Genomic DNA, 24,836 nt, shown 5'->3' with positions numbered 1-24,836 from the left:
ATGGCCGACGAGTCAGAGGAGGTAAACACAGCTGTTGAAGACGGCGAAGCAGAAAACAAACAACTAGATGAGCCCGAAGTTTCGGAAGACTCGCCCGACGGCGAGTCCGACGGCAGCGACGAGCAGGAGCTGCCCGAAGAGGCGGCTCCTGCTCCTCCGGCCCCGGCGCCTCCGGCTCCTGCCCCTGCGGCTTTAGAGAGCAGCTGGTCGGCTCCTCTGCTGTCTCTGGCTCGGAAGGCCACGGAGACGATCAGCAGCGGGGTGAGCTACGCTGCTGCCCCGAGAAACACCTCACAGGGGTCCGCTGAGAGGGAGCCGGCGGAGAATGAACTCAACAACACTTCAAAGAAGCTTCCAGGTAGTAATGAACCACTCAAACTAAACACTCCCATTAGCTAATAGTTACATTACACAGTGTTGCAGCTATAAAGTCACCACTTCCTCTCGGAAACTAATTGTCAGCTGTCACATGGACACATGACTTCAAGAGCAAAACCTTGTTTTATGCACAAGATCACGCTGTCAAACTACCATCCTGACTTATTCACTTTGTTTTATTTGTTCTTATTTATATGTACAGCACATGAAAGTGGGTATATTGCATATATATATGTGTATGTATGGGCATGAACATGTGGGTATATATGTGTGTGTGTATATATATATACATATGCAATATATACCTGTATGTAGGGGCATGAACATGTGGGTATATGTATGTGTGTATACTGTATATATGCAATATATATGTGTATGTATGGGCATGAACATGTGAGTATATTAGTGTGTGTATGCATATATACATGTATATTTGTTTATCTAATAGAATTATTCTCACTATTTCTATATTTATCAATATTAGCTTGCTGTCAATCTGATATGGTGCTCTGTTTCTTTCCACATGGCACCCCAAATATACAGTATAGGGTTCTTGGAAATATGTTATGATTATGTATGTATTTACATACATGTGTTTGTATGGATATGTACAGTATGTATGTGTATTTACTATATGTATGTGTGTATATATATATATATATATATATATATATATATATATATATATATATATATATATAAAAAAAAAAAATTAAATACATATATATATATATATATATATATGTATTTAATTTTTTTTTTTTTTTTTTCCCCCATTATTTAGACATTGTACCCAGCTAAATGCGATCCTGATTTGATTATTTTTTATTTATTTTTTTATTTCCCTCTCTGTTACTGTAGGTGTGTACCCCACGAATAGGTCGTACACTTAAAAAAAGAAAAAAAATGGAAACACTCTTTTAAGTACATGCTGCTCATTACATCATGCTACAAACATGTACATTCCTTGATCATGTAAAGTGTCAACGTCTCCAAATAAAAAAAAAAAGATCACGCTGTTCTCTCCGGGTGACTGACACTACATGTAGTGTTCTGCGTTTAATTGATGCATGACATCTCCTCCAAGCCTCTGCATCTTGACTGATCTAATTTCCTTTGCCTTGCATCCTTTTACAGTTCTGCCCCCCAAAGACCCCATGGCAATAGAAAGATCCAACCTCCTCAGCATGATGAAGCTGAGCATCAAAGTATTAATCCAGTCCTCCTTGAGTCTGGGCAGGACGCTGGACTCGGAGTACCCTCCTCTGCAGCAGTTCTTTGTGGTCCTGGAGCAATGCCTCAAACATGGACTGAAAAGTGAGACAAGCAATGAACAGAATTAGTTTTTATTTATTTAAGAGATCCCATTGTAAATACCAGAGTTTCAACATTCTGTTTTGTTTTTCAGCCAAGAAATCCTTCATTGGTATGAACAAGTCCGTATGGGGCCCTCTGGAACTGGTTGAGAAGTTGTGTCCAGAGTCTGTTAACATTGCCACAAGTGCCAGAGACCTGCCCGGCATTAAGTATGCTATTGCAAAGCATTTTCTAGTATAATATAAGATATGCTTAACACCCGTTTTGATTATTGGTTGTTTGATTTTATTCTCTTTTCAGGACCGGCTTGGGGAGAGCAAGGGCTTGGCTGCATTTAGCGCTCATGCAGAAGACAGTAGCCGACTATATGAAAGCTTTGCTGGACCGTAAAGATCTCCTGAGGTTAGTAGGTTAGAGTAACTGTGCAAAGAAAAACCTAAAGTATATTAAAATGAGTTTGTCCCTGTTGCCATAAAATACCTTAATATATAAGGACAGCCACTTTCTGAAGCCTCAGCACACCGCACTCTATATCTATTTATTCAACCATGATTCAGCTCAGTTTTAATGTCTATTTTATATTGTGTTTTTATGTGAATATGTTTTAATGTGTCCTGTCTGGATGTGATATGTTGTTTTAATGTACCCTTTTAATAGCGTTTTTTGCACATGTGAACCAAAGACAACTTTCTGCCCTTTGTACACAAAAAGCAGACAATAAAGTATTTTCTATTCTAACCATGATTAGTTATGTGGGCTTAATATAGTCCGAATATTAACATGTTCACATGTCCGTTTCAGTTCATTTCACACTATTTATATGTATTCTTTTTTTCTCCAATCCCGTCCATGTCTGTCTCCTCCTAGTGAGTTTTATGACTCTGGAGCATTGATGGTGGAGGAGGAGGGGCAAGTGATGGGGGGACTTTTGGTGGGCCTCAACGTAATTGACGCTAACCTCTGTATTAAAGGGGAGGATCTTGATTCTCAGGTGAGTGCTGACCTACAGGACACATCCCAGCTGTCACACCTCAATTTCTCTTGGACATCATTTAGAATTTTTTGGGGCCAGGGACCCTTTAGAGGGGAGAAAATTGTCCATTGCCCCTCATAATCGTAACACATTAAACCTATGCTACTACCATTTGTACTCGTTGCCATTGGAACTGTTTGTGTTCAAAAACTTTTACACTTTTTATACTTTTCAAGTAAATGATCTAACAGAATTTCAGAACATAAACATTAGCAAGACTGGCATAGTCCTCATAAATCCAGATATTTAAAATTGCCAGTCTTAAGCTGACTTCCAGTAAGTGCTTCAGCTTAAAAATAATGAACCTATTGCTGTGTGTCACAATCATATCAGAGTTTCTATTGGCCCAAAGCTAATGTAGGCGGGAGTAATGGACACAATATGTTAGTTTTATTGGCGCAAATAGTCTCCATCTGTAGATATGCACTTTTTAATGATACAGCACAGTATTATAATTTATAGCAAATTATTTCACGGACCCCCTGACAGAGTGCCACAGACCCCTGGGGGTCCCCGAATCTCACTTTGAGAATCACTGATTTAGGACACACAGTGATCAGTTTCTCTTACCCATTTAGGTGGGAGTCATTGACTTTTCCCTTTATCTGAAAGACCCTGCCAAAAGTGAGACTACAAAAGAGTGAGTGCCTGCTTTCACACAGATTGAGCATCTCACCTACACTACTTTTCATCATGTTTTCAACCGATGTATGTTCTTATTTCTGTTTTTCTGTAGCCCTTTCACATCCAACCCCTCAACAGTTTTATTCTCTCTCTTTTAGTGACACCAAGATGACAGTCATATTAGATCAGAAGCACTACATCGAGGAGTTAAATCGTCACCTGAGTGGCACCGTCACCGACCTTCAGGCTAAGATGGACTCTATAGAGAAGACCAACAGCAAACTTGTAGAGGAGGTTAGACTCGTTGTGTGTGAACTGTTGTGTGATTGTGTTTGTGCTTGTACTTGGGGTGGGTGTGACACAGTTTGGTTTTGCTCCAATGATCTATCTAAACAGAAGGCATTCCTCTCTAATGTCAACATAGCATCTTTGTATGTCAAAGGTGTGCTTTACCTGACTGATGAGCGTGTGTTTTCTTTTCCTCAGCTGACGGCAGCGACGGACAGAATCAACTCTCTGCGGGAAGAACAAGAACAGCTAAGAAGGCAGAATGAAACCATCTTGCAGTCCAGCCAGAAAAAGGAAGAGGTCAGAAAGCATCTACAAGTAACTGCAACTATACCAGTCCTGATCTAAAAATAAAACACACTACTTGTGTTTTGTTTTTTTCCAGGCAGCCCTTCAGGACAGCCAGGTGGAGCTGGAGACATACAAACAGACTCGACAGGGCCTGGATGAGATGTACAATGTGGTGTGGAAGCAGTATAAAGAGGAAAAGCGCATTCGCCAGGTCAGGTATCAACGTGCTGTAGCACTAGAATATGTCATGCATGGTGCAAGTACAAATTAATCTTCATATTCTGTCAGTACAGTTAGACAGAAGCCAGCAGTGTGAGTGTTGATGAGTCACATGACCTTTAGTTAGCAGAAACCTCAGCCAGACTAGTGTTTTTTTGTACTGATTAGACCCTAGAACTGAATTTGACTCATGCCTTTTGTATGTTTGCAATGTCAGGAGCTGGAGCGTGAGCTGGAGCTCCAGGTGGGCCTGAAGCAGGAGATGGAGGTGGCCATGAAGCTGCTGGAGAAGGACACGCATGAGAAACAGGACACACTGGCAGCCCTGCGGCTCCAGCTCGACCAAGTCAAGACTCTCAACCTGCAAATGTTCCACAAAGCTCAGGTAGACACACATGAATACACCCCTTTTTTTTCTCTTGCATGGCCTCTCAGACATAACGCACATTAATGCAACCCATGTGGCTCTTAAGGACTCGGAACGAAAGGCAGAGAAAAAGCAGGCGGAGGCTGTGCAGCTCGAGCAGAAGATGGATGAAATGGAGAAAGTCATGATGGAACTAGAGCAGAGGTATGTATTGTGCATGATTCTGTTTTTCAAAATAATATTCCTTTAAATTAATATTCTTCTTCTTGGTCATTTGTGTGTTATAGACTACAGAACTCGGAGCGAGAGCGCAAACAGAGTGACCAGTCAGACAAAGACATGAGGGTGGAGCTGGAAGGAAAAGTGGATGCTTTGCAGAAACAACTGACGGATCTGGATGCACAAAGGTTAAGACACACATAGTTTGAAAAAAATAAAGTTGATAAAGCACAAGTTCACGAACATTATGCAGAAGGATAACATGACTATAAATATGTACTGTACATGGAATACAAGGCAAAATTAAAAGAACAAGACCGGCCTATAAAAGTCATGCTCAAGATGATTGTTCAAAATTGTACTAATTTAGCCAACATTAGTTAATGCTAGACTGAAGAGCAGTTAAAGGGATAGTTTTGGTGTTTTGAAGTGGGGTTGTATGAGGTACTTATCTATAGTCAGTGTATTACCTACAGTACATGACGGTCGGCACGCCCCCAGTTTGGAGAAGCACCCAGGAGTTACCATACGGAACCAAAATAGTGTACTGCTGTGGACGGGGGCCGGCAGCAAAACGTATTTTAGCCACCTAAAAGAAAGGCCCACCTAAAAAAATCAATATCCGTTTAAGTGTATGCTATATTTAGAGTATTTTCACCGCTTTACCTTGCCATGACACCGCTATACAGTCTATGTTTCCAATAGGGAACTTAAGCAGTTATCTAAACTCTCGCCAAAGCAACCAGACTCCATTGAAAAAGAAACAGTCATTTTACCTCACAAACCACAGGAGTTGCTCGTCTGTGACTTTGGTGAATTCCAACTAACTAAAGTCACACAATAACACAAATAAACTAACCGAACGAGGCAGCGGTAGACCAGCAACCCCCTGTGTTCTGCCAGGTAAAATGACAGTTTTTTTCAATGGAGTCTGGTGGCTTTGACGAGAGCATCGATACAATGCCATCAGTTCCCCGTCGGAGGTGTGCCAACCACCATCTACTATAGGTAATACACTGACTATGTATAAGAACCACCTGCAAACCCTACTTAATAACACTTGAACCATCCCTTTAAGTAGCTCCTCTTGGAAGTATCTGAGCTTGCACTTGGGTTCATTTAAAGGTCAGTAAATCTCCAAGAGTGACTTTAGTAACTTTCTGTACATCTTAACTATAGAAGGTTTCCTGCTCAGTGGTCTTGGTAGGGTAAAGGAATTTCCTTTCAAGGTCTCAAGTGGACATACTTATGGCTGCTTCACATCTTGAGTTCCAACAATAACTGCAAAGTGTAACACAGATCATATATTTACACTATAATAACATGTATAATTTTAGATTACAAATCAGAATTAATAGGGGTCCAGTACTAAATCACTGTCAGTATCTGTATGTGCAAAAAGATCACTATCTTTTTCCAGTGAAGTTTAATTTTAATAGGATATAAAACAATCTTACACAAATTTAAAACCAACTGGTATAAAAAGACAGTTTTGCAGCTATTAAGTTTTTTTGTTTTTTTTCAAAATCTTCATAAATTATAATTTATTAATTCATACATGAAGTCTAAAAAAAACTTGCCATTCATGTTAAATGTGTTCAAGTCTTGTAACTTGTCCCACAGCTCTGATATTCAGTAACAATTCTTATTTAGATTGATATTTTGAACATGTCGTCCCGCTACTTTCGGTCATATTTCACACGTGCTTTGTACTATCACTCCAATTTTTCATGACTTTGTCCATCAATTTGTTCCTAATGTCTTCATATCATTGTTTTCTGTTTCTGTTTTAATTAGTGCTTTTTAAAGTTACCAATGTATTAGGTAGGGTGCACTCTGTCAGTCATTTTGAAGGAGACAGACACAGATACAGCAGACACAGATTTCCTCATGCGCTCTGTCTATTTTTGTTTTACACAATATGCATATTATTTGGAACTTACTTAAAATAATAATATTCTGATATTTTTTTTAGATGACATTAATTACATAACTATTAATGTTTTGAGAAGAAATAAGTTATATAGTAATAACATTTTGCTATGTTTCTATTGTTTCTTACAGTAGTTTATTCTTGGGAGCTCAGGGACCCCAGTCTGTAGTCCTTGTATGTTAAATATGTTGGTAGGATGAGAATATAAGAATCACGGTGTCTCATCTCTGTTGTCAGGCTGGGTTTGGAGAATGAGCTGCGCACTGAGAGGGAACAGAGACAGAGCCTGCAGAAAGCTCTCCAGCGGGAACAGGACAACAGCATCGAGCTCCGCACACAGCTGCAACAACTCCAGGGCCTGAACATGGTCAGTGTCGCACGCACACGCACACGCACACGCACACACACACACACCAGGGTTAGGGTCAGTCAGCTCTGTGTGCAGCCTTCCTAATTATGTGCAGTGCAATTTGATTTGCATAAATTATTTTTTTGTATAAAGTAGTAAAATGTAGTTTGTATAAATTCAAGACAGACACATAATAACCACTTTATAAAAAGGTACAGGAGTGCTTTCTGTCAGCTTCATTTTAATTCTTGGCTTGCATCTCAAACCTGTTCCAGGATTATTTTGATTAGATGCTGCAGTTTAACCCTTTTAATATTCTCCTTGACCATTTGGTAGAGCACATTTTGAGTCACTATATCTTATTGGAAAATGTGTTGAACTTAACTCAACCTGATTGAGCCATCTCTACCACTCAGTTTAAGTATGTTATGCTAGAAAACATCCACTAGATGTCACTGTGACTTTAAATAACATTCCTTTTTAGTTAGCCTTCTTACAGGAAACTCGCAACAAAAAAATAATCCAGACATAAAAGACTCTGTATGGTCTCATTTTCAAAGCTAGGTATATTCTTTTGATAAATCATATTTTCAGAGGCCTTACTGAACAGAATTATGTAACTTGATACTAAAATAAAAAGTCTAATAAGGATCAAATAATTTTCTAAAAACATGCTGTACCAAACGGTTTAGTTGTCCTTTTATGGCAAAGGTAGTAAAGCTAATGGTGTTATTCAATTTACTATTATCTACTAAAAAAAATAACTTTTGATTATTCCTTGTTGTTAATATGGTACATTTATTTTTATTTCATTATATAGATGCAGAAATAATTTAATAAGTAAAACACGCTCAACCAAACGGTTGAATTGGTTTATGAAATAAAAAAACTTGTGAACATTCACTGTTGTTAATATCATATATTTAATTTTATTCCATTATATATTTGATGAAAAGATTATATTGGTGTGATTTTTCACCATTTCTGGGTGAATTCAAAGTAGCCTACTGTAAGTATGGCACATATCTAGAATGAATACATGGAAATAATACTAGTACTGGTAATACTAATTTCATGGTAACAAATTGGCATATGTTGGTATACTAACCTTTTACTAGAATAATAACAGTACATGGTTTGTATTTTTCTTTTGACCATGAAGTGACATCTCAACCATTTGGAAGAGGCCAATATTAAAAAAAAACTGTAGGGTCTGTTAAAAAAAAATAATTGATTGACTGATAATTGCCCCAATGACATGAAATATGCAGAGAATTACTTTCCCATTGCTTTTTTACTTAGTGCGGACATTAAAGGGTCAAAGGTGGGTCCTGTTTGAATATTCACATACAAATTTAAAACCAACTGGTATGTAATATATCAATATTTGCGACGTAATTGCAGTAGTTCAATTGGTGCAGCCGCCTCAGCAAAACATTGTTCGTCCTATTTAGGTCTTTGTTAAGTGGTGTGCAAATACTTGCTAATCCTACACAGCATTGTGATGTGATGGTGCTTATTTCCTGTGAATTGATGGTGCAGGAGCTGCAGGATATGAAGGATGAGAAGCAGCAGCTGCAGCAGACATGTGGGCAGCAGGAACAGGCTCTACAGGAGATGGGACTGCACCTCAGCCAGTCAGTACTTCACATTTTATCATCTTTTTCTTTCGTTAAAATCGTGTACCGTTTCATGTCATGAGGTTTTTTTGTTTTGCCTTCATCTTTGTTAAAGGTCTAAACTGAAGATGGAGGACTTCAAGGAGGTCAACAAAGCTCTGAAGGTAAAATATGAAGAACTTATACAATTGATGGCTGTAAAGTTTGAAACAAAAAAAAAATCCTGATGTCACATTTTGCACATTAATTGCTCCCATCAGGGCCACGCGTGGCTGAAAGACGACGAGGCCACCCAATGCAAGCATTGCGACAAGGAATTCTCCATCGCACGCCGAAAGGTTAGCCTCCTTTTTCATAGCATTTTATTTCTACTTCTATAATATTCATCTTCACAGCGATATCATTGAGGTGTCCGTTTGTGTGTTGCAGCACCACTGTAGAAACTGCGGCGACATCTACTGCAACACTTGTTCCAGTAACGAGCTGGCCTTACCCTCCTACCCTCGGCCCGTGCGGGTGTGCGACAGGTGCCACGCCCTCCTGCTGCAGAGAAGCTCCTCCACAGTTTCCTGACAGAACACCTACAAAATTCAATGTTTCTAAACACTGCACATACTCATCCACTATGATTTTTAACTACTTGTGTTTACGAAAAATGTCATAAAATCTTAGGGGAATTGTGATTCCATTTCCACTGTTGCCTGAAATTCAGGAACATTAGTTCATCTGTATTAAAACAAGGGGCCACCTTTTAACACTGATGGGATGAGCTAATATAGTTTGAAGACTGAATGTGAAGGAGACTTGAGTTTGCATAGTTGAGGATATTTATGTGATGTTTCTTTGGGGCTGGAATAACATCAGTTTGATGATTGGGTACTTGATAAACTGGTCATTTTAAAGTATAGTTTTTCTAATTCAAACCGTGGATGTACATTATGTTAGGCTCCCATCACTTTGATATTATTCCAACTTGTCATGCCGTTACTCTAAACAATTTCTACAGCTGTGGCCCCAGTGCTGAATACATGCAAACCTAATGTGTAAATGACTGTAGAATGTTAACAAATCTAACTATTTTAGAATGTATTATTACGACAGGGTTTTGTGGATTGTGTCAACTGCTACGAAGCCATTTTCTTAATTCATTTGGGAATGGTGACCAAAAGTTTTTTATCTAGACATTTGATAAATGAATAAAGCCTCCTTTTTTTTTGCAAATGCTCATTTCAATTAGATATTCCAGACTAGTTTATTCACTTTGTGCACAGGAAATACAAATAGCATTTGAAGCAGTAGAAACCTTCATGTCAGCAGATTTGAAACTCACTTGCCCTTGACATATCCAGAAGAAAAAAAACGCCATAACAGTCAGTCACACTTTTAAGAAAACAAAACATGCTCTGACCATGTGAAGTGTAATTCAGATTAACATTTTAACGGGAAATAAAAAAAAGGCTAAACACTACGTAGAAGGTGAAACAAGGTCTAAACATCAGAAGATACCAGACACTTTCTGATTTTCTTTTTTTTTTTGTTCATGCACTCAGACATTGAAACTAATGTTAACGCCACCAGCACGGGATGAGTTAACCTCAAGGAACAGCCAGTCAGATTTCTGGAGAACGAGAACACAAAAAACTGCACACTTCCAGGTAATGAAAATTTAAAGCACGGTTTCTGTGATGCGTCAAATCTGTGAGGAATGGGGAAGACAAACAGCGCTTCTCTCTGACACCGGATGATCTCACTTCTTTCTCTGAAGATGATCCACTTTTTAAAAAAAAAAATACAAACCCTACCCCCTCGATATTTTCAAAACGACCTCACCTGACCCTACCCTATGTTTACAAGATGAGACTTCCAGTCCTTCCAGCAAAATGCTGCGTTAAAAAAACATCAAATTAAGGGAAAAAAACAAATCTACATTCCCCATCCCCCGCCCAGTCCGTTCATAGAGCCTCTGCTTCCTCCTCCTCCACCGCCGCCGTAGTAACTGCTTCCCATTCCGCCCTGGTTACCTAACAAGAAAGAGAGAATAAACACTATAGGACCGAGGAGTTCCTCAAGGAGTCGCACACAGAAACACACTGTAGATATACTTCCAAAGTTTTGTTCTAAGAAGTCACTGTGGTGCATATTAATACTTTAAATAAGTGAGTTGAGAGCAGGAAAGGTTGTGCTTTAATGTGAATGTGAGGAAACCTTTTATAATGGAGCTGACACTCACTGTAGTCACTGTAGCCGCCCATGTTGCCCTGGCTGCTGTATCCACCGGAGTACCCTGAGCTCAGCTGGCCACCGCTGTAAGACGACTGGTTCCCTGTAGAGAGGACAGATCACATCGCGTTCAGGAGGACGTCACAGAATCCTAAGTATTTCAGAGATGTTGTACTGTTGTGTGCGAGGATTTTCATCCAAACAGACGCCACTAGTCTCAACCTCCAGTACTGACCCAACTCACCCATGCCACCCATCATCTGGCTGCTGTAGGCTCCGTTGCTGCCACCTGCTGTTGAGTTCAAGAACAGCTCCACGTAGCGGTGCTCTGAGGGGAAGAGAGAGAGAGAGAGAGAGAGAGAGAGAGAAACCATGAACATTATTATGAAAATATATACGTAGGGTAGGGGGAAGTAGTTAAATCGCTTATTTTAAACTCACGCATGTTAGCTTTGTCTTTGGACATGGCTGCCACGGCATCCTCGTGTGTTGCAAACTCGACATCTGCCTCCCCGGTTACCCTGCCGTCTGGGCCGATCTCAATGTGAACCCGTACTGGATTCAATGGCGAGAAGAACTAAGAAAAAACAAGGACAAATTAACACATTTGTCCTGCAATATGCACAGAGTAAAGACAATTTCAGCAGTCCCATTTGTTAATGCGGTCATTCCCTCTGACTTACATTGTAGATGTCTGTCTCTGTGGCTCTGTAGGGCAGGCCCCTCATGTGGACACAGTGGCCCGTTGTGCTCTGAAAGGAAGAGCCGCCATCGCCATACCGTCCATCCGATACGCCTGAATATTAGTAATCAAGATTAGCACACGGTCTTATGAGGACTTTACAATCCTAATCTTATTAATTCCATTGTGCAGTGTTGGCACAGAGGGACATAGGGCGAGTGATTATCCAAAACAAATTGGCACAGGTTAGCGTCACCAAATCTGATTTCAGTTCATCTTTCAGTCACCCACCTCCTCCGTAGCCTCCGCGACGCATTCTGTCATAGGATCCCCCTCGGCCCATCATGTTGTATCCGCGACCACCGGAGGGACGGTCGTAGGGGCCGGGTCTCTGCATGCCCATGGGCTTCCGCTGTGGTTCGTAATGGGTCCGCACCTCAGCGCGGCTGCTCTTGAAGATCTCAATGTACCTAAGAGCATAGAGATACCACAGTGAGGGCATGGGGAATGGACCAGCCCAGGATAGGCTGCATTTGCTCAATACTGATGAAACTGGGGCTATGCAGATGCTGTCATGGTGTAGTCCATAGGTAGTAATATCTTTTTGAGTGCTTAATGCCAGTTGTTATAAAGTAGAAATTATTAACTGAGTTGCAAAATTAAACTGTCCAAATTGATAAGGGGCCTTATTGACTTATACACCTTTTCTTACGGTTACCTGAGGTGAGTTACATATCTGATTCAATAGAGCGTCCTGTGTCCTTGCCATGACAGCCATTGTCCTGTTTTTAGAGGGACAGAAAGGGCTCCAGCCCTTCTGCAACTCACTCTAAGCATTACCTGTGACAGTGGGCTCCAGATCCATGTGTACAGTGGCCCTCTGATTTTACCACCAGGGAGACTCCTTACCATTTATCAACCTGGACTGATGTTTAGTGCTGAGACACCATTTGTTCTCTAAAATTAAGCATGTGCTCTCTAATTCACGATTCGTGTCGTACTTGTGAATGGTGCCCGAGCACTAATCTTCCCATTGAACATTGTGAATGTGTGGCGTATTTTGAAATCATAGCAAATTTGTGTGTGTGTGGTAAATATTTACATATATGCTTAAATTAGCCAAGATTAAATGTAGTGTCCGTTTTTTGCATTTTGGTTCACATGTTGAGGGTGCACACCATAAGAAAAGCAACTTAATCCAGCCAACCAACCAACCATCCCCACCTGTGCCCTATTCTTTCCTTGTGTTTCTTTAGAGCCTTTTCAGCTATATCCTGTGAAGCAAACTGCACGAAGGCCTCCCCCGTACTCCTCCCCTGGATGTCCACCGGCAATGTTATCCCATTTGGCACGATTTCCAACCCTTCAACCCAAGGACAGATAACCCCAGCAGGGGACATATTAAATCACATGCCCAATCACAGAGAGAACTTTCTCTAAAGAGAGATAGAAAACTTATGGAAAACTCTATACATCATCACACATACCAGTTCAGTTTTTTTTAACCAGTGACTGGCCATTTACACCATATTTACTGTGTTTTGGGGATAAAAATAGAAATGAGAGGAAAGAGGAAGAATATGGAAAAGGGCACTGTGTGGGACATCGGGCTAGTATTGGTGTATTGATGAAGAGAGAAGAAGATCCTGGTGGGTGACATGGGTTAAAATTACTGTTCGCTCATTAGGAACTAATCCAAGACTTGCTGTATAGTGTACATAAGACAATGCATTTAAAAAGACAAGGGTGTGAGTTAATGGGTGGAAAAAGGAACAATGACACTGGGGTAAGAGACTGTCTAATCAGTGATGAGTGAGACCCATTCCGTCATTAGTAAATTACCAGTAGGCACAGACAACTTAAACATTTAACTACGCCATTTTACAACATCAGACCCAAGGAAAGAGGAAAAAGGGATGAAAATGGACGTAAGATGGATATGATGGGCAAAGATGGGAAAGGGTGTTTGCATAACAGATTCCTGCCCTTAAGATAAACATAAAGTCTTCAAAGAATTCCTCCATTTAAATTCATTTTCTGGCGTCATTTCCTCACTTATCAAAAAATCCAAAAACATGAATTTTACTATTCTATTATGTAATAATATACAGTAGGTTATAATCATTTCCCAATGGCAGATTGACTTTTTTTGTAAAATCAAGATTCAAGAATTGGTTAAGTGTCCATAAGAGAAAGGAAACAAGAAAAGGAAGATGGGGGGAAAAAAAAAACTTTATCACCAACATTAAATTGAAGAAGTTTTACAATAAACCACTAGAATGCTTTTTCGTACCTGAGAAAAACTGTACTATCTCCTCCTTGCTGCAGCCAAAGGGAAGGCCTCGGAGCCGGACGAGCCCGTCTCCTGCTGTTTCCGGACAGTTTGGACCAGTGTGCTTCATGACCCAGTCCATCTCGACATTGTTGGATTTGAAAACTGTATCACAGGACGTATAACAATCAGCTATCACGGCATAAAGTTGAGACAATTCACAAAAAAGGAGTCATCATCTGTAAGCAGTCGTACACACCCTCTACGTATCTGTGACCCATAGTTTCTCTGTCCTTCTTCACTGCAATCTTCAGGTCTTCCTCCGTCTCCAACTCGACGAAGGCCTCTCCGCTGGGGCGCCCCTCTCTTGTGTAGGTGAAGTGGATGCCCCCACCGCCGTTGTTGATGATTTTGCAATCTGCTTATGAAATTTAAATAATCACATAATATCTGATTACTTTAACTGCTCAAGTGTTTTCTTAAAAATTATAATATATATATAAATATTTACCCGAGAAAAACCTCTGTACTTCATCCACTGAGCAGGACCAAGGGAGACCCCTGATGCGTACTACGTATCCCTCATCAGCCATGATTGGTCACAATACCTGAAGATAAAACACACCAAAAATATATTCCAAGTATGAGAGATAGCACATACTACAGTATAGATAATGCATTCAAATCATCAGAGATCACTAGTGCCAGTACAGGTGGGCGGTAGATACAATACTGTGTCATGGTATTTATCCAGATATAAAACAACAACATACATCTGCAGGTATATCATATCGGTGAAGTTGGCTGGGGTATTACTTGCTTGGACCAGGGTCTGAAATTAACCTTTTTCCCTCACGTGCCACTGTGGCAGGTCACTGAACATTTCTACCAGCCACTTGTTTTTTTTCAGGACTGGCTGTTAACCAAAATCCAACTACTTGCACCCCCCTCACAAGAGAAAATATTATGTTTGGTATTAACATGAAGGACATTAAGAGTGACTTGATATTGAACAATCTGATACTGCTGGCAAATTTCTTCATCTACGCACCCAAACTGAGGAAAATTTATGTTTTCAAAAGGGACCTTGTGGACAATCATCTCAGTGCTTTAAGACTAATGAAAGGACAACATGCTAAAGTGTCTCCTCAGAGCTTACGAAGAACTGAACATATATGATGATGACCCCTAGAGCTACTATGGAAGAGTGCAGTCTTATTATTATTTATGCATTTCTTTTTTTTTGTTCCTTGAAATATTTTCTACCCCCTCTTTTATTTTTGATATTATATATTTTTGTTTAATCTAATTTAAGTTATCTTTCCTATCCTATATATGATGATGACCCCTAGAGCTACTATGGAAGAGTGCAGTCTTATTATTATTAATGCATTTCTTTTTTTTTGTTCCTTGAAATATTTTCTACCCCCTCTTTTATTTTTGTTATTATATTTTTTTTAAATATAATTTAAGTTATCTTTCCTATCCTATATATGATGATGACCCCTAGAGCTACTATGGAAGAGTGCAGTCTTATTATTATTATTTATGCATTTCTTTTTTGTTCCTTGAATCATTTTCTACCCCCTCTTTTATTTTTGTTATTATATTTTTTTTTATAATTTAAGTTTAATTCAAATTGTGCCTTGTATGTTAGAAGTATTGAGTTTAAATTGCAATGACTTAATGTTTGTAAATTAAATTAAATTTTTCACATGCCACAGCCAACATTTACCCTGTATTTGGCCGGTGGCTTGGACTAAAATACAGTTTTCTCTCTACACTAAATGCTAAAGTCTTTCAGACGCATAGAAAGGTTGAAGATCTCCCCTGAGGGTTTCACAGTGGTCTCTGATGTGAGTTGAGTTTACAGGGGCCTTGCTAAATGTGGCAGCGCCATCTGGAGGCCGTTTAAAGATGCTAACTGGCTTTATACTAAATCAAAAACCTCGACGTTGTAACTTTACCCTGCTACAAAGAACATAGTTGTCTTAAAAAGCATAAATCTCAAGCAATAGTTCATGCAAACATCCTCTATCTCTTCCTAGTTACCAGGCAACCACTTCCCATAAAGAGCGCGGACGCTTCCTCAGCTAACCGACAATGCGTTGCTAAGTTACCCTCATTAGACTACATCTCTGTGGTTGAAACGTTTCTATAAATGTTAAAGAGTTAACAGAAGCCACTTTATGAGTTAATAATTGAGGATCTCATTCATTTTTCGCCCTGATTCGTGGCCCTCAACACGGCTAACTACCGCACCCAGAGAACAGGAGAACAAAGCGGCCCTCTCAGCCGGCGCCATGTTACTAGCAGCTAACTAACGCTAACTAACGGTGTTATACTCTATAATCTCATACACACACACCACAAACTGTGCTAGGCTGTTAAAGCATGCAGAGTTAGAATTAGTAAAGCAGATTAAACCATAGTTGCATTGATGAATTTACCTGATTACAAGCAGGAGATACAAACACGCCGGAGTAATGTATGACCAGAAGTAGCCCGCGTGATGTGATGCAGATGAAACCTTGCAATGGGGTTGCCAGATCTCACCAAAACCATCCCCCGTTTCAGGGACTACAAGGCAAGGCAGCTTTATTTGTATAGCACATTTCAGCAACAGGGCAATTCAAAGTGCTTTAAATAAACATTCATCATTTATGATACATCATTAGTCATCTGAATAAGTCAGAACACTACATCTCGTTATTTATGATTTCAAGATTCAAGAGTTTTATTTGCCATTTGCACCTAAGTGCATTGGAGTTCTGAGCAGTTTACGCCGAGTCAGCTTTAAGAAAAGAAAAGGTAGAAAAGGCACAAGGTAATTACAGTATAAAATAAGTAGCACATTCAACTCAACACAATAAATAAATAAATTATTAAAAATATAAAACGCCCTCAGTGTAGTCAATAAATAAACTAAACTACCCTTCGCATAGGAACGATATCCCCAGAATACAAATATACAGTATATATGCTCCATGACCATGTCAAAAGAAATTGTAACTCTCAAAAATATTCTCATAAACTCATATATTTCAGACAATTACACAGTGGAAGGCAGCATTTTGCACAGCATTACAGTCCATTCAGTTCAGGTGTACTGTGTGTCAATAATGGTATGGAGGTGAGGTGTGGGCTATTTGTGTCCCTCTTTAATGTCCTTTGCCACCAGTCTGATTGTAGCTGGGAAGAAGCTGTTGTGAAAGCAGAGGTGCTCTGTGAGTGGAGATGCTCTCTGGCCTGTGGTGCCTCAGGTTGTGTCCTGATTCCCTCCACCTGAACAGAGAGTGAGCTGGGTGGTGTCTGTCCCTCAGGATGCTCTGTGCCCTCCTCCTGCAGCGCTGGGTGTATATCGTATTTTTTTATTTGTGTATTTAATTTGTTTTTTTCGATATCCTTTTTAATTCAATTGATAGTTAACTAGCCTATACTCCTTTTGTATGTGGGTGGGATATAGGAAGGGAATTTGGAGCCGTGTTTGTGCAAGTTTGTGTTTTGTATGTTTTGTATATTTGGTTAACTAAAAAATTTGAAAATAAAATATAAAAAAAAAAACAGTGAAATCTAAAAATCATAAAGAAGATATGTCATATTTAAGGCAAGGCAGCTTTATTTGTATAGCACATTTCAGCAACAGGGCAATTCAAAGTGCTTTACATAAACATTCGAGAACATTGCGACAAAGTGCAAAAGAACATTAAGACATAATTAAAACAGTTATAAAAACATTAAAGATTAGAAAATAAAAACAAGCTAAAAATAAAAGCTAGGATCGAAGCTTAAATTTAATATAACACACAAGAGTAAAAGCTCTAGTGCAGTATAAGATCATTATCTGGTTTAATAAAAGGCAGCAGCAGCAAACAGGAAAGTGTTAAGCTTTGATTTAGAAGAACTCAGAGTTGGAGTTGGTCCTGCAGGTTTCTGGGAGCTTGTTCCAAATATTTGGTGCATAAAAACTGAACGCTGCTTCTGCATGTTTAGTTCTGACTCTGGGGACACTAAACAGACCTGATCCAGATGACCTGAGAGGTCTGGATGGTTCATAACATAGCAGAAGATCAGAAATGTATTTTGGCCCTAAATCATTTAGTGCTTTGTAAACCAGCAGGATTATACAAAAAAACACACTCAACTAATCACTGCCTCTGTTTTCCAAAACTGCAACACACACAATCATGTTATTTAACATCATCAAACATTTTTAAATACTATTATGACCACTATTAGTAGCTTATCTTGCTGTTTTTTGAATTGTATCAAATTCCAATAATGTAAAATTTGTCAAATACCCTGTTCAAATCATATGGTTCAAATTGACAGAAAGTGTGGGTTTTTCATACAAACCTGGCAACCCTGGCTGAATAACCAATCGCCGTCTGCGTCCACGCCCAAAGCTGATGACGTCACCGCCCAAGGCCCTGGCTGCTGGACCTGGTTACCCTGTTTACAGCTACAGTGGTCAGTCACTTGCAATGCTTTCTAGCTGCTTTGCAGCTAATATAGAGGAGAATATGTCCTTCATAGGTCACGTCTCACAACAAGGCCAAACAGAGCTCATGCTTATAAAAGCCAATAAAAAAAAATCATGATAATCAGTTTAAAATGTGAACAGGAGAAGTGAACAAGTAGCACTCACATTCTTCACAACCAGCTAATCCAAGATGTTGGTGTGGTGGCAGCCAAAAAATAACAAAAGTAAGCCACATAGGTCACTTGTTATTTAAATCTCTTTTAAAAACACATTTTTTTTTTATAAAAAAAGGCTTTTTATTACTTGTTGAAATCAGTGAACCGTCTGTAAGGACTGATGAAGAGAAAGTTTCCCTTCCTTCAGCAACTTCAGAAGTGCCCTATAGCAAGACACTTTACCTCCTCCTGCTTTCGAGAAGCTGTTTAGTGGCCAATGACACCATAATAGCCTAAAGGTCACCTCCAGAAATTAATTTGTGTATCTCACAGGTAGAAAGTAACAAATTTTAAAAAATAAATAAAGTAATTCACTCAAGTAATATAATTTAGTATGCCTATAGATTTGAAGTACTAGTACTTGATTTGAGTCTTTTTATTTTGTGCTTTTTATATGTACTCCTAATAGACATAATTTTAGTGGGAAATGTTGCACTCTTACTAGTTACTTTGCAATAAGTCATAAAACATGATGCATTCATGTATATTAAACTCTGCAAGAGTATAAAGCATATTGAATTGAGTATGTAGTTAGTTACTTGCCATTGCCTGGACCATCTACAATATTAGCTTGGTCATTATTAATGAATCATTGATTTCACATTCTACCGTGCATTTACTTTTGGTTCTTAGGTACACTTTAGGTAATACATGTTTACTTTGACATTAGCAAACTTTCAAGTCAGGAGTTCTTACGGGGTGTTTTTATACTACAATAAGTATGCCTACTTAAGTTAAGGATCCAAATAAATATTTTAATACTGGTACATGTATGAAAACACACTTTTAAAAAGAACATGGATGGTCACACATAATAATTATAAAGATAATCACACAGTGTCGTTGTATCGGTTTGCTACATTTTTACTGCAAAAAGCAGAAGCAGTCTTTTTGGGGTTAACCTGTTATAAGTCTCACAGAATAAAGTTACATAATAATTCATAAAACACATCACCAATTTCCTGGAAGAAAACCACACACGTTTTATACGGTTTGATTACGCATTCAACTAAAAAAGTGTTCCTTCAATCAAATGCACCTCTTTTAGGACAGCCAATCTTTCCTTACCTGATAAATAAATATATGTAATAATAACATATAAAGAGCAAGGGCATTGTATGAACTTTGTTGAGTGAGGCAATGTTTACTTATATGGCCAATCGGTTGTCATGATTCAGGTGCCTGAAGTCAGTGTCAATTATAATTAATTGTTATTAACTTATGTTATAAGTTCAAATCAAACATTCCCTATGGTCCAAGTGAAGACTTTTAAATATATGAGTACTTAAAAATGAATTTTGCACAGAAGGCCACTGCAAGGAAGTGTTTACACTTCAGTGGTTTGGAAATGAAGTTCTTGATTTTTGTGGGTGAAATCACTGCTGAAACCCATGTGTGTTTTTGTCTCTATTACGTAAGTCACCAAAGCATATATAATAGACTAAACAGTATCATGGGATTTTTTATTTTTGTTATTTTTGCAGCAAAACATCTATAAACAGTTCATTTTAAATAACAAGTGTGATCATGATCCAAATTGTTTTTTTTCTTGTATTTCTGTGTGCGGGTGTATTTTTTTTTCTCACATCACCGCCCCCTAAAAAATCCTCTTTATTTCTTGTAATTTTAATCTTATTTATGCTCACTAACGCATTAAAGCCATAAATTACATCATATGTGATGTGTGAGGGTTTAGTTGTTCATTGATATTTATAGTCATTTAAAAATCACATATAATGAGTCATTAAAATTTTAAAACAGGGCACCAAGACCACTCACTGTGGCCCTTCTATTGACGTGATTTCCCAATAAGAGTTTACATGAACTAGTAAAGCTATCTGTCAACAATTTCTTCCTCACAAAACCAAAAAGCAATGAAAACAATGAATGTATGCAATATCTATAAAGTTTTTAAGTGAAATTATTGTCATACTCTCACATTATTATTATTTATTTATTTATTTATTTTTTGTATTTTATGTTGGTTTTGTTTCATTTCTGTTGTCCTTTTATGTTTGGCACAGCTCTTTGTTTATGTTTTCACTATGCTTCTTTTGTATGTAAATGTTTTTAATGTTTTCTGCTGTTACTATGTATACTGTATACTTGTTAACATTTTTCTCAGATTTTGATTACAGTGGCAAAGACAGTAATGCATTTTTTCTTATTAATTTAATTTGAATTCTCGTGAAGATCCACATTCACAAGTGTAAATTTACCAAAAAAAAGCCTAATTTCTTTGTATTTATGAAAGAAATGGATCTATATCTGTCAACAATGTCTTCCTCACAAAACAAAAAAGCAATGAAAATAATGAATGTATGCAATATATTTAAGTTTTTAAGTGAAATTATTGTCATACTCTCTTTTTTTCTTATTATTTATTTATTTATATATTTTTTTAATTTTATGTTGGTTTTGATTTATTTCTGTTGTCTTTTTATGTTTGGCACAGCTCTTTGTTTATGTTTTCTTTTGTATGTAAATGTTTTTTTTATGTTTTCTGCTGCAACTATGTATACTGTCATTTTGAAATAAAAAAAATAAAAAAAAGATTGGTTCAATTTTTTTCTTATTATTTATTTATTTAATTTTTTTTTTGTTTTATGTTGGTTTTGTTTAATTTCTGTTGTCCTTTTATGTTTGGCATAGCTCTGTTTTCGCTATGTTTCTTTTGTATGTAAATGTTTTTAATGTTTTCTACTATTACTATGTATACTGTCATTTTGAAATAAAATAAAATAAAAAAAAGATTGGTTAAATTATTTTCTTATTATTTATTTATTTAATTTTTTTATTGTGTTTTTTTTTAATTTATGTTGGTTTTGTTTAATTTCTGTTGTCCTTTTATGTTTGGCACAGCTCTGTTTTCGCTATGCTTCTTTTGTATGTAAATGTTTTTAATGTTCTTTACTATTACCATGTAATTTTGAAATAAAAAAAAATAAAAAAAAAGATTGGTTCAATTTTTTTCTTATTATTTATTTATTTAATTTTTTTATTGTGTTTTTTTTAATTTTATGTTGGTTTTGTTTCATTTCTGTTGTCCTTTTATGTTTGGCACAGCTCTGTTTTCGCTATGCTTCTTTTGTATGTAAATGTTTTAATGTTTTCTACTATTACCATGTTATTTTGAAATAAAAAAAAATAAAAAAAAAGATTGGTTCAATTTTTTTCTTATTATTTATTTATTTAATTTTTTTATTGTGTTTTTTTTAATTTTATGTTGGTTTTGTTTCATTTCTGTTGTCCTTTTATGTTTGGCACAGCTCTGTTTTCGCTATGCTTCTTTTGTATGTAAATGTTTTTAATGTTTTCTACTATTACCATGTAATTTTGAAATAAAAAAAACAAAAAAATAAAAATAAAAACTAGTAAAGCTAGCTACCAGTGAAGTTGGCCTACACCATGTCATGTCTTGACGTTCGTTCTACCAGCCTCGTGATATTGGTAAACCTAACATGACGTTGCGGGTCTCACATTTGACAAGCACTAACTCCAACCAATCAGAAAGCGAGCTTTTTCCGGCTCAACCAATAGGAATGCCAGGATTCCCCCTACAGAGGGCGGGTTCGTCTCTGAGAAACAGTTGCGTATCGGGTTAGGTTGTTAGAAAGTTAATGGCTGTGGAGGTAAGAGATCCTCCTCAACCTGAACCCTCGGCTTCGGGAGAGTTTCTGGATTCCCTGAAGTAAAAAACCCACGAAGAAACAGAAAAGGAGACGCTTTAAGTCAACAGCTAAACACACGTACATCGTGAACATATAATAAGTATGCAGGATGCAGTAGCCGGGACGGCAATGCTGACGGACGGAGACGGCTTCGAGGACGAGATCGACTCGGTGACTCCTCGCTCCCCAGCGGCAGCAGCAGCAGGGATGATGGGGGTCGGAGTAGGAGCGACACCACCGGGGGGAGTCGGACTAGTAGGGGGCATTGGGATCGGTGGTGTCGGCGGAAAGAAAGTACGTTTGTACGGCGAACCAGTGGGGCCTGCTGCAGAGAGACTGGATTTCAAACTAGCGGCCGCGGCCGTCCTCTCCTCGGGTCCCGGATCCGGCAGCGACGAAGACGAGGTTTCAGAGGTAGCTAAATGCTAAGCTAATATGCTAAGCTAAGTGAGCTAAGCCTTAACCAGATCGCTAGGCAACATTCCTCCTTAGCTGCTAACCCGTTAGCAACCACCCCCTCCTAAGGGCCGCTGAAATCACATAAAATAACACATTAATTTACTCCAACAACACCTTTTTGATTCTCAGATGCTTATAGAGTGTTTAATGTGGATCATGTTGAGCAGTTTCTTCACACTGAGCGGCTGAAATGTTTTATTTATGCAGCAGTGCTGTGTGACTGCGGCCTAGTTTCAGGGTGGAGGTTGGAAAGCGGACGACCACGGCCTTCTTCGCTCAGGGTGCTTTGCTGCTGTCGTCTATCTCTCGCACAAACACCACATCACACCCAAGTTTGCAGCTCTTCCAACAAGCTTTTCCAGCAAAATGGAAGATGCTTGTGAAACCAAAGTGGACGTCCAAGGCCAGCTAACTTGTCTGCCATTTCGTAGTTGTGGTGCAATTACGTCACTTTTGTAAAAATCATGTAAATTAACTCCTCTTCAGATAACTTTTTCCACAGGTTAACTATAGATTATGCTGCTAATTTCACCCCCAGTCGGTGTTGACAAATCAACCAGTTTGACCACCACACAGTAACAGTTTTTAGAGCAGCTAGAGTTCATGTTGAGAGGTGTCCAACTTTCCATGTGCTGGTACAGTCACACACACCGTGGACAGGTGTAATATGGCAACTCCTCCTGAGCTAAACATACTTTAGACATGTTTTATATTGGCTCAGGTGGATGCATAGATTGTAGAAAATATGTGGCACAAATTTGATGGGATTTTCACAATATAATCAAAAGGGTATCATAACCAAACCATATTTCTTGTGTCAGTTTTTACTAACACTTTATTAAGGCTTTTCTCAGCCACACTAATGTCATGTAATTGTGTTTACACGTGTCATATAACAGCAGCAAGACAGGAGGGACATTTCTGCTAGATGACAAATATATGACTTGCACAATCAAAGGTCTCAGTTTAATGGCATTTGCATGGAAAGGTAATATTCATTGTCATCTATAAAGGTGATGCATTGTTTACAGTCAGAAACACTCCAAGGAGTTCCGGGTGTGGAAAGAGAGAGAGAGAGGGAGAGAGAACTGGCACTGCTGAGCAATGCACATTACCTGTTGAGCTGTCTCTGTTATACTTAACTAATATGTGACCAAAAGTGGGTATCTGTCTCAGCCATGACAGTAAGAATGTCAGCTGATACCAATATCAATATTAGCCCTGGCCATTTCTGTCTTTGAGCATCAGCTGTGTAGCAGCAGCAGAAGAAGAAAATATCAAGTTTGACAATTACATCTCGGGGCAGTTTAATTGAATCAAATTGCAAATGTGTGTCCTCCTCCGTGTCATGTTTCTTAGCTCAGCCAGCCTACTCTGTAAGCCTTAAAGGGAGCGTTTGTTGTGGTGTTTTACTCCAGTGGAGAACTCGCTGCTCTGGGCAGTAGCTAAAATCTGAGCCCCAGGATTAAGCAGATGCCATTCTAGGCCTTTCCAGCTCTCTGGATACCAACACTCTGGGAACTGTAGTTCATTAATAGTGGGGACTGATGTCCATTGTTGATTAGAAAGGCCTTCGTAGAACTACATCCCCCATGCCTTGTTTTGCTCTGCGTTCCTATCGTATAGCTGAATTCCTCCACATTGCTGAATGCTGACTCTCTCCCAACATTTGCTCTATGGGCCAGGCCCTGAAAGCCTGCTGCAGCTTATGGATGGACATAGACAGGGATTGTTACTCTTTCAGTTTTTGTCAAAGGTTGTTTTTGCAAACTGTTGAATGATGTGAATGTTTGTAATTTATTCTAAATCTTTGAATTGTTTTAAAATCTCACCTTTTTAGATAGACTGAGTTAGTTGTAGTGTCATATTTGTCATTCTCAGTATACCTGGTCTACTATATGGGATAAATGATTGATTTAACAAATTCTCAAGGTTTGGTACACTGTACTGAAGTTCCTTAGTGTTAATCGGTCATCGGTGTCTGTAATATATTGTTTTTTACTCACAGAACTGTAAATATGGGGGTCAGTATACCCAGATGCCACTCTAGATGAAAACCATACACTTTTCATTAAAAAGTTTAATCTTAGGAGAGATCTGACTTTTAAATTAAGAGCTCTAATCTGTAGTTTTAATTTGGCCTCTGTACAGTCTACTTAATATACTTTAGGTTGGTGTAATGCAGTTCTTTATGGAG

General features: G+C 38.4%; 3 protein-coding genes across 20 annotated transcripts in view; 2 read left to right on the top strand and 1 right to left on the bottom strand.

The window, feature by feature from the left end:
- rufy1 (RUN and FYVE domain containing 1) lies at positions 1-9,853 on the top strand. The gene is made up of 17 exons (XM_037779795.1): positions 1-358; positions 1,516-1,695; positions 1,787-1,904; positions 1,996-2,097; positions 2,563-2,686; positions 3,307-3,368; positions 3,511-3,646; positions 3,839-3,940; positions 4,026-4,142; positions 4,368-4,535; positions 4,624-4,721; positions 4,805-4,924; positions 6,907-7,036; positions 8,561-8,655; positions 8,753-8,801; positions 8,898-8,975; positions 9,067-9,853. The coding sequence occupies exons 1-17, from the start codon at positions 1-3 to the stop codon at positions 9,208-9,210; spliced, it is 2,181 nt and encodes a 726-aa protein (XP_037635723.1). The 3' UTR covers positions 9,211-9,853.
- Positions 9,854-9,870: 17 nt separating this feature from the next.
- Positions 9,871-16,398, bottom strand: LOC119494155 (heterogeneous nuclear ribonucleoprotein H-like). Of its 8 annotated transcripts, none has more exons than XM_037779801.1 (11): positions 16,262-16,398; positions 14,323-14,419; positions 14,071-14,232; positions 13,833-13,976; positions 12,764-12,902; positions 11,831-12,009; positions 11,541-11,653; positions 11,299-11,434; positions 11,093-11,185; positions 10,843-10,960; positions 9,871-10,658 (listed from the first exon to the last, which is right to left on the bottom strand). In XM_037779801.1, the coding sequence occupies exons 2-11, from the start codon at positions 14,402-14,404 to the stop codon at positions 10,655-10,657; spliced, it is 1,170 nt and encodes a 389-aa protein (XP_037635729.1). In that variant the 5' UTR covers positions 14,405-14,419; positions 16,262-16,398; the 3' UTR covers positions 9,871-10,654. The 8 variants fall into 8 exon arrangements, with proteins under 8 accessions (XP_037635729.1, XP_037635731.1, XP_037635724.1 ...); XM_037779803.1 differs by having other exon boundaries at positions 9,871-10,662; positions 10,868-10,960; XM_037779796.1 differs by having other exon boundaries at positions 10,868-10,960.
- A 5,687-nt stretch (positions 16,399-22,085) lies between these two features.
- Positions 22,086-24,836, top strand: part of ankhd1 (ankyrin repeat and KH domain containing 1) — a 29,926-nt gene continuing 27,175 nt past the window's right edge. For 9 of the 11 annotated variants that reach the window (XM_037781064.1, XM_037781063.1, XM_037781066.1 and 6 more), the window contains exon 1: positions 22,087-22,594. In XM_037781064.1, the coding sequence (XP_037636992.1) occupies positions 22,283-22,594 (312 nt within the window). In that variant the 5' untranslated portion in view covers positions 22,087-22,282. Of the gene's footprint in view, positions 22,595-24,836 lie in introns of all 11 variants that reach the window. The other 2 variants (XM_037781061.1, XM_037781057.1) reach the window with 1 other exon arrangement.

The sequence above is a fragment of the Sebastes umbrosus genome, chromosome 9 (genome assembly GCF_015220745.1).
Source record: "Sebastes umbrosus isolate fSebUmb1 chromosome 9, fSebUmb1.pri, whole genome shotgun sequence".
Taxonomy (NCBI): Eukaryota; Metazoa; Chordata; class Actinopteri; order Perciformes; family Sebastidae; genus Sebastes; species Sebastes umbrosus.
This window is presented reverse-complemented; position numbering and strand designations above follow the sequence as displayed.

Coding starts and splice junctions, on each gene's coding strand:
- LOC119494155 (XM_037779796.1), bottom strand. CDS start 14,404: ATGGCTGATGAGGGATACGTAGTACGCATCAGGGGTCTCCCTTGGTCC. Junction 14,233..14,322: donor AGTACAGAGGTTTTTCTCGG/GTAAATATTTAT, acceptor AAATTTCATAAG/CAGATTGCAAAATCATCAAC. Junction 11,435..11,540: donor CAGAGACAGACATCTACAAT/GTAAGTCAGAGG, acceptor GTTTTTTCTTAG/TTCTTCTCGCCATTGAATCC.
- rufy1 (XM_037779795.1), top strand. CDS start 1: ATGGCCGACGAGTCAGAGGAGGTAAACACAGCTGTTGAAGACGGCGAA. Junction 7,037..8,560: donor AACTCCAGGGCCTGAACATG/GTCAGTGTCGCA, acceptor TTGATGGTGCAG/GAGCTGCAGGATATGAAGGA. Junction 8,656..8,752: donor ATGGGACTGCACCTCAGCCA/GTCAGTACTTCA, acceptor TCTTTGTTAAAG/GTCTAAACTGAAGATGGAGG.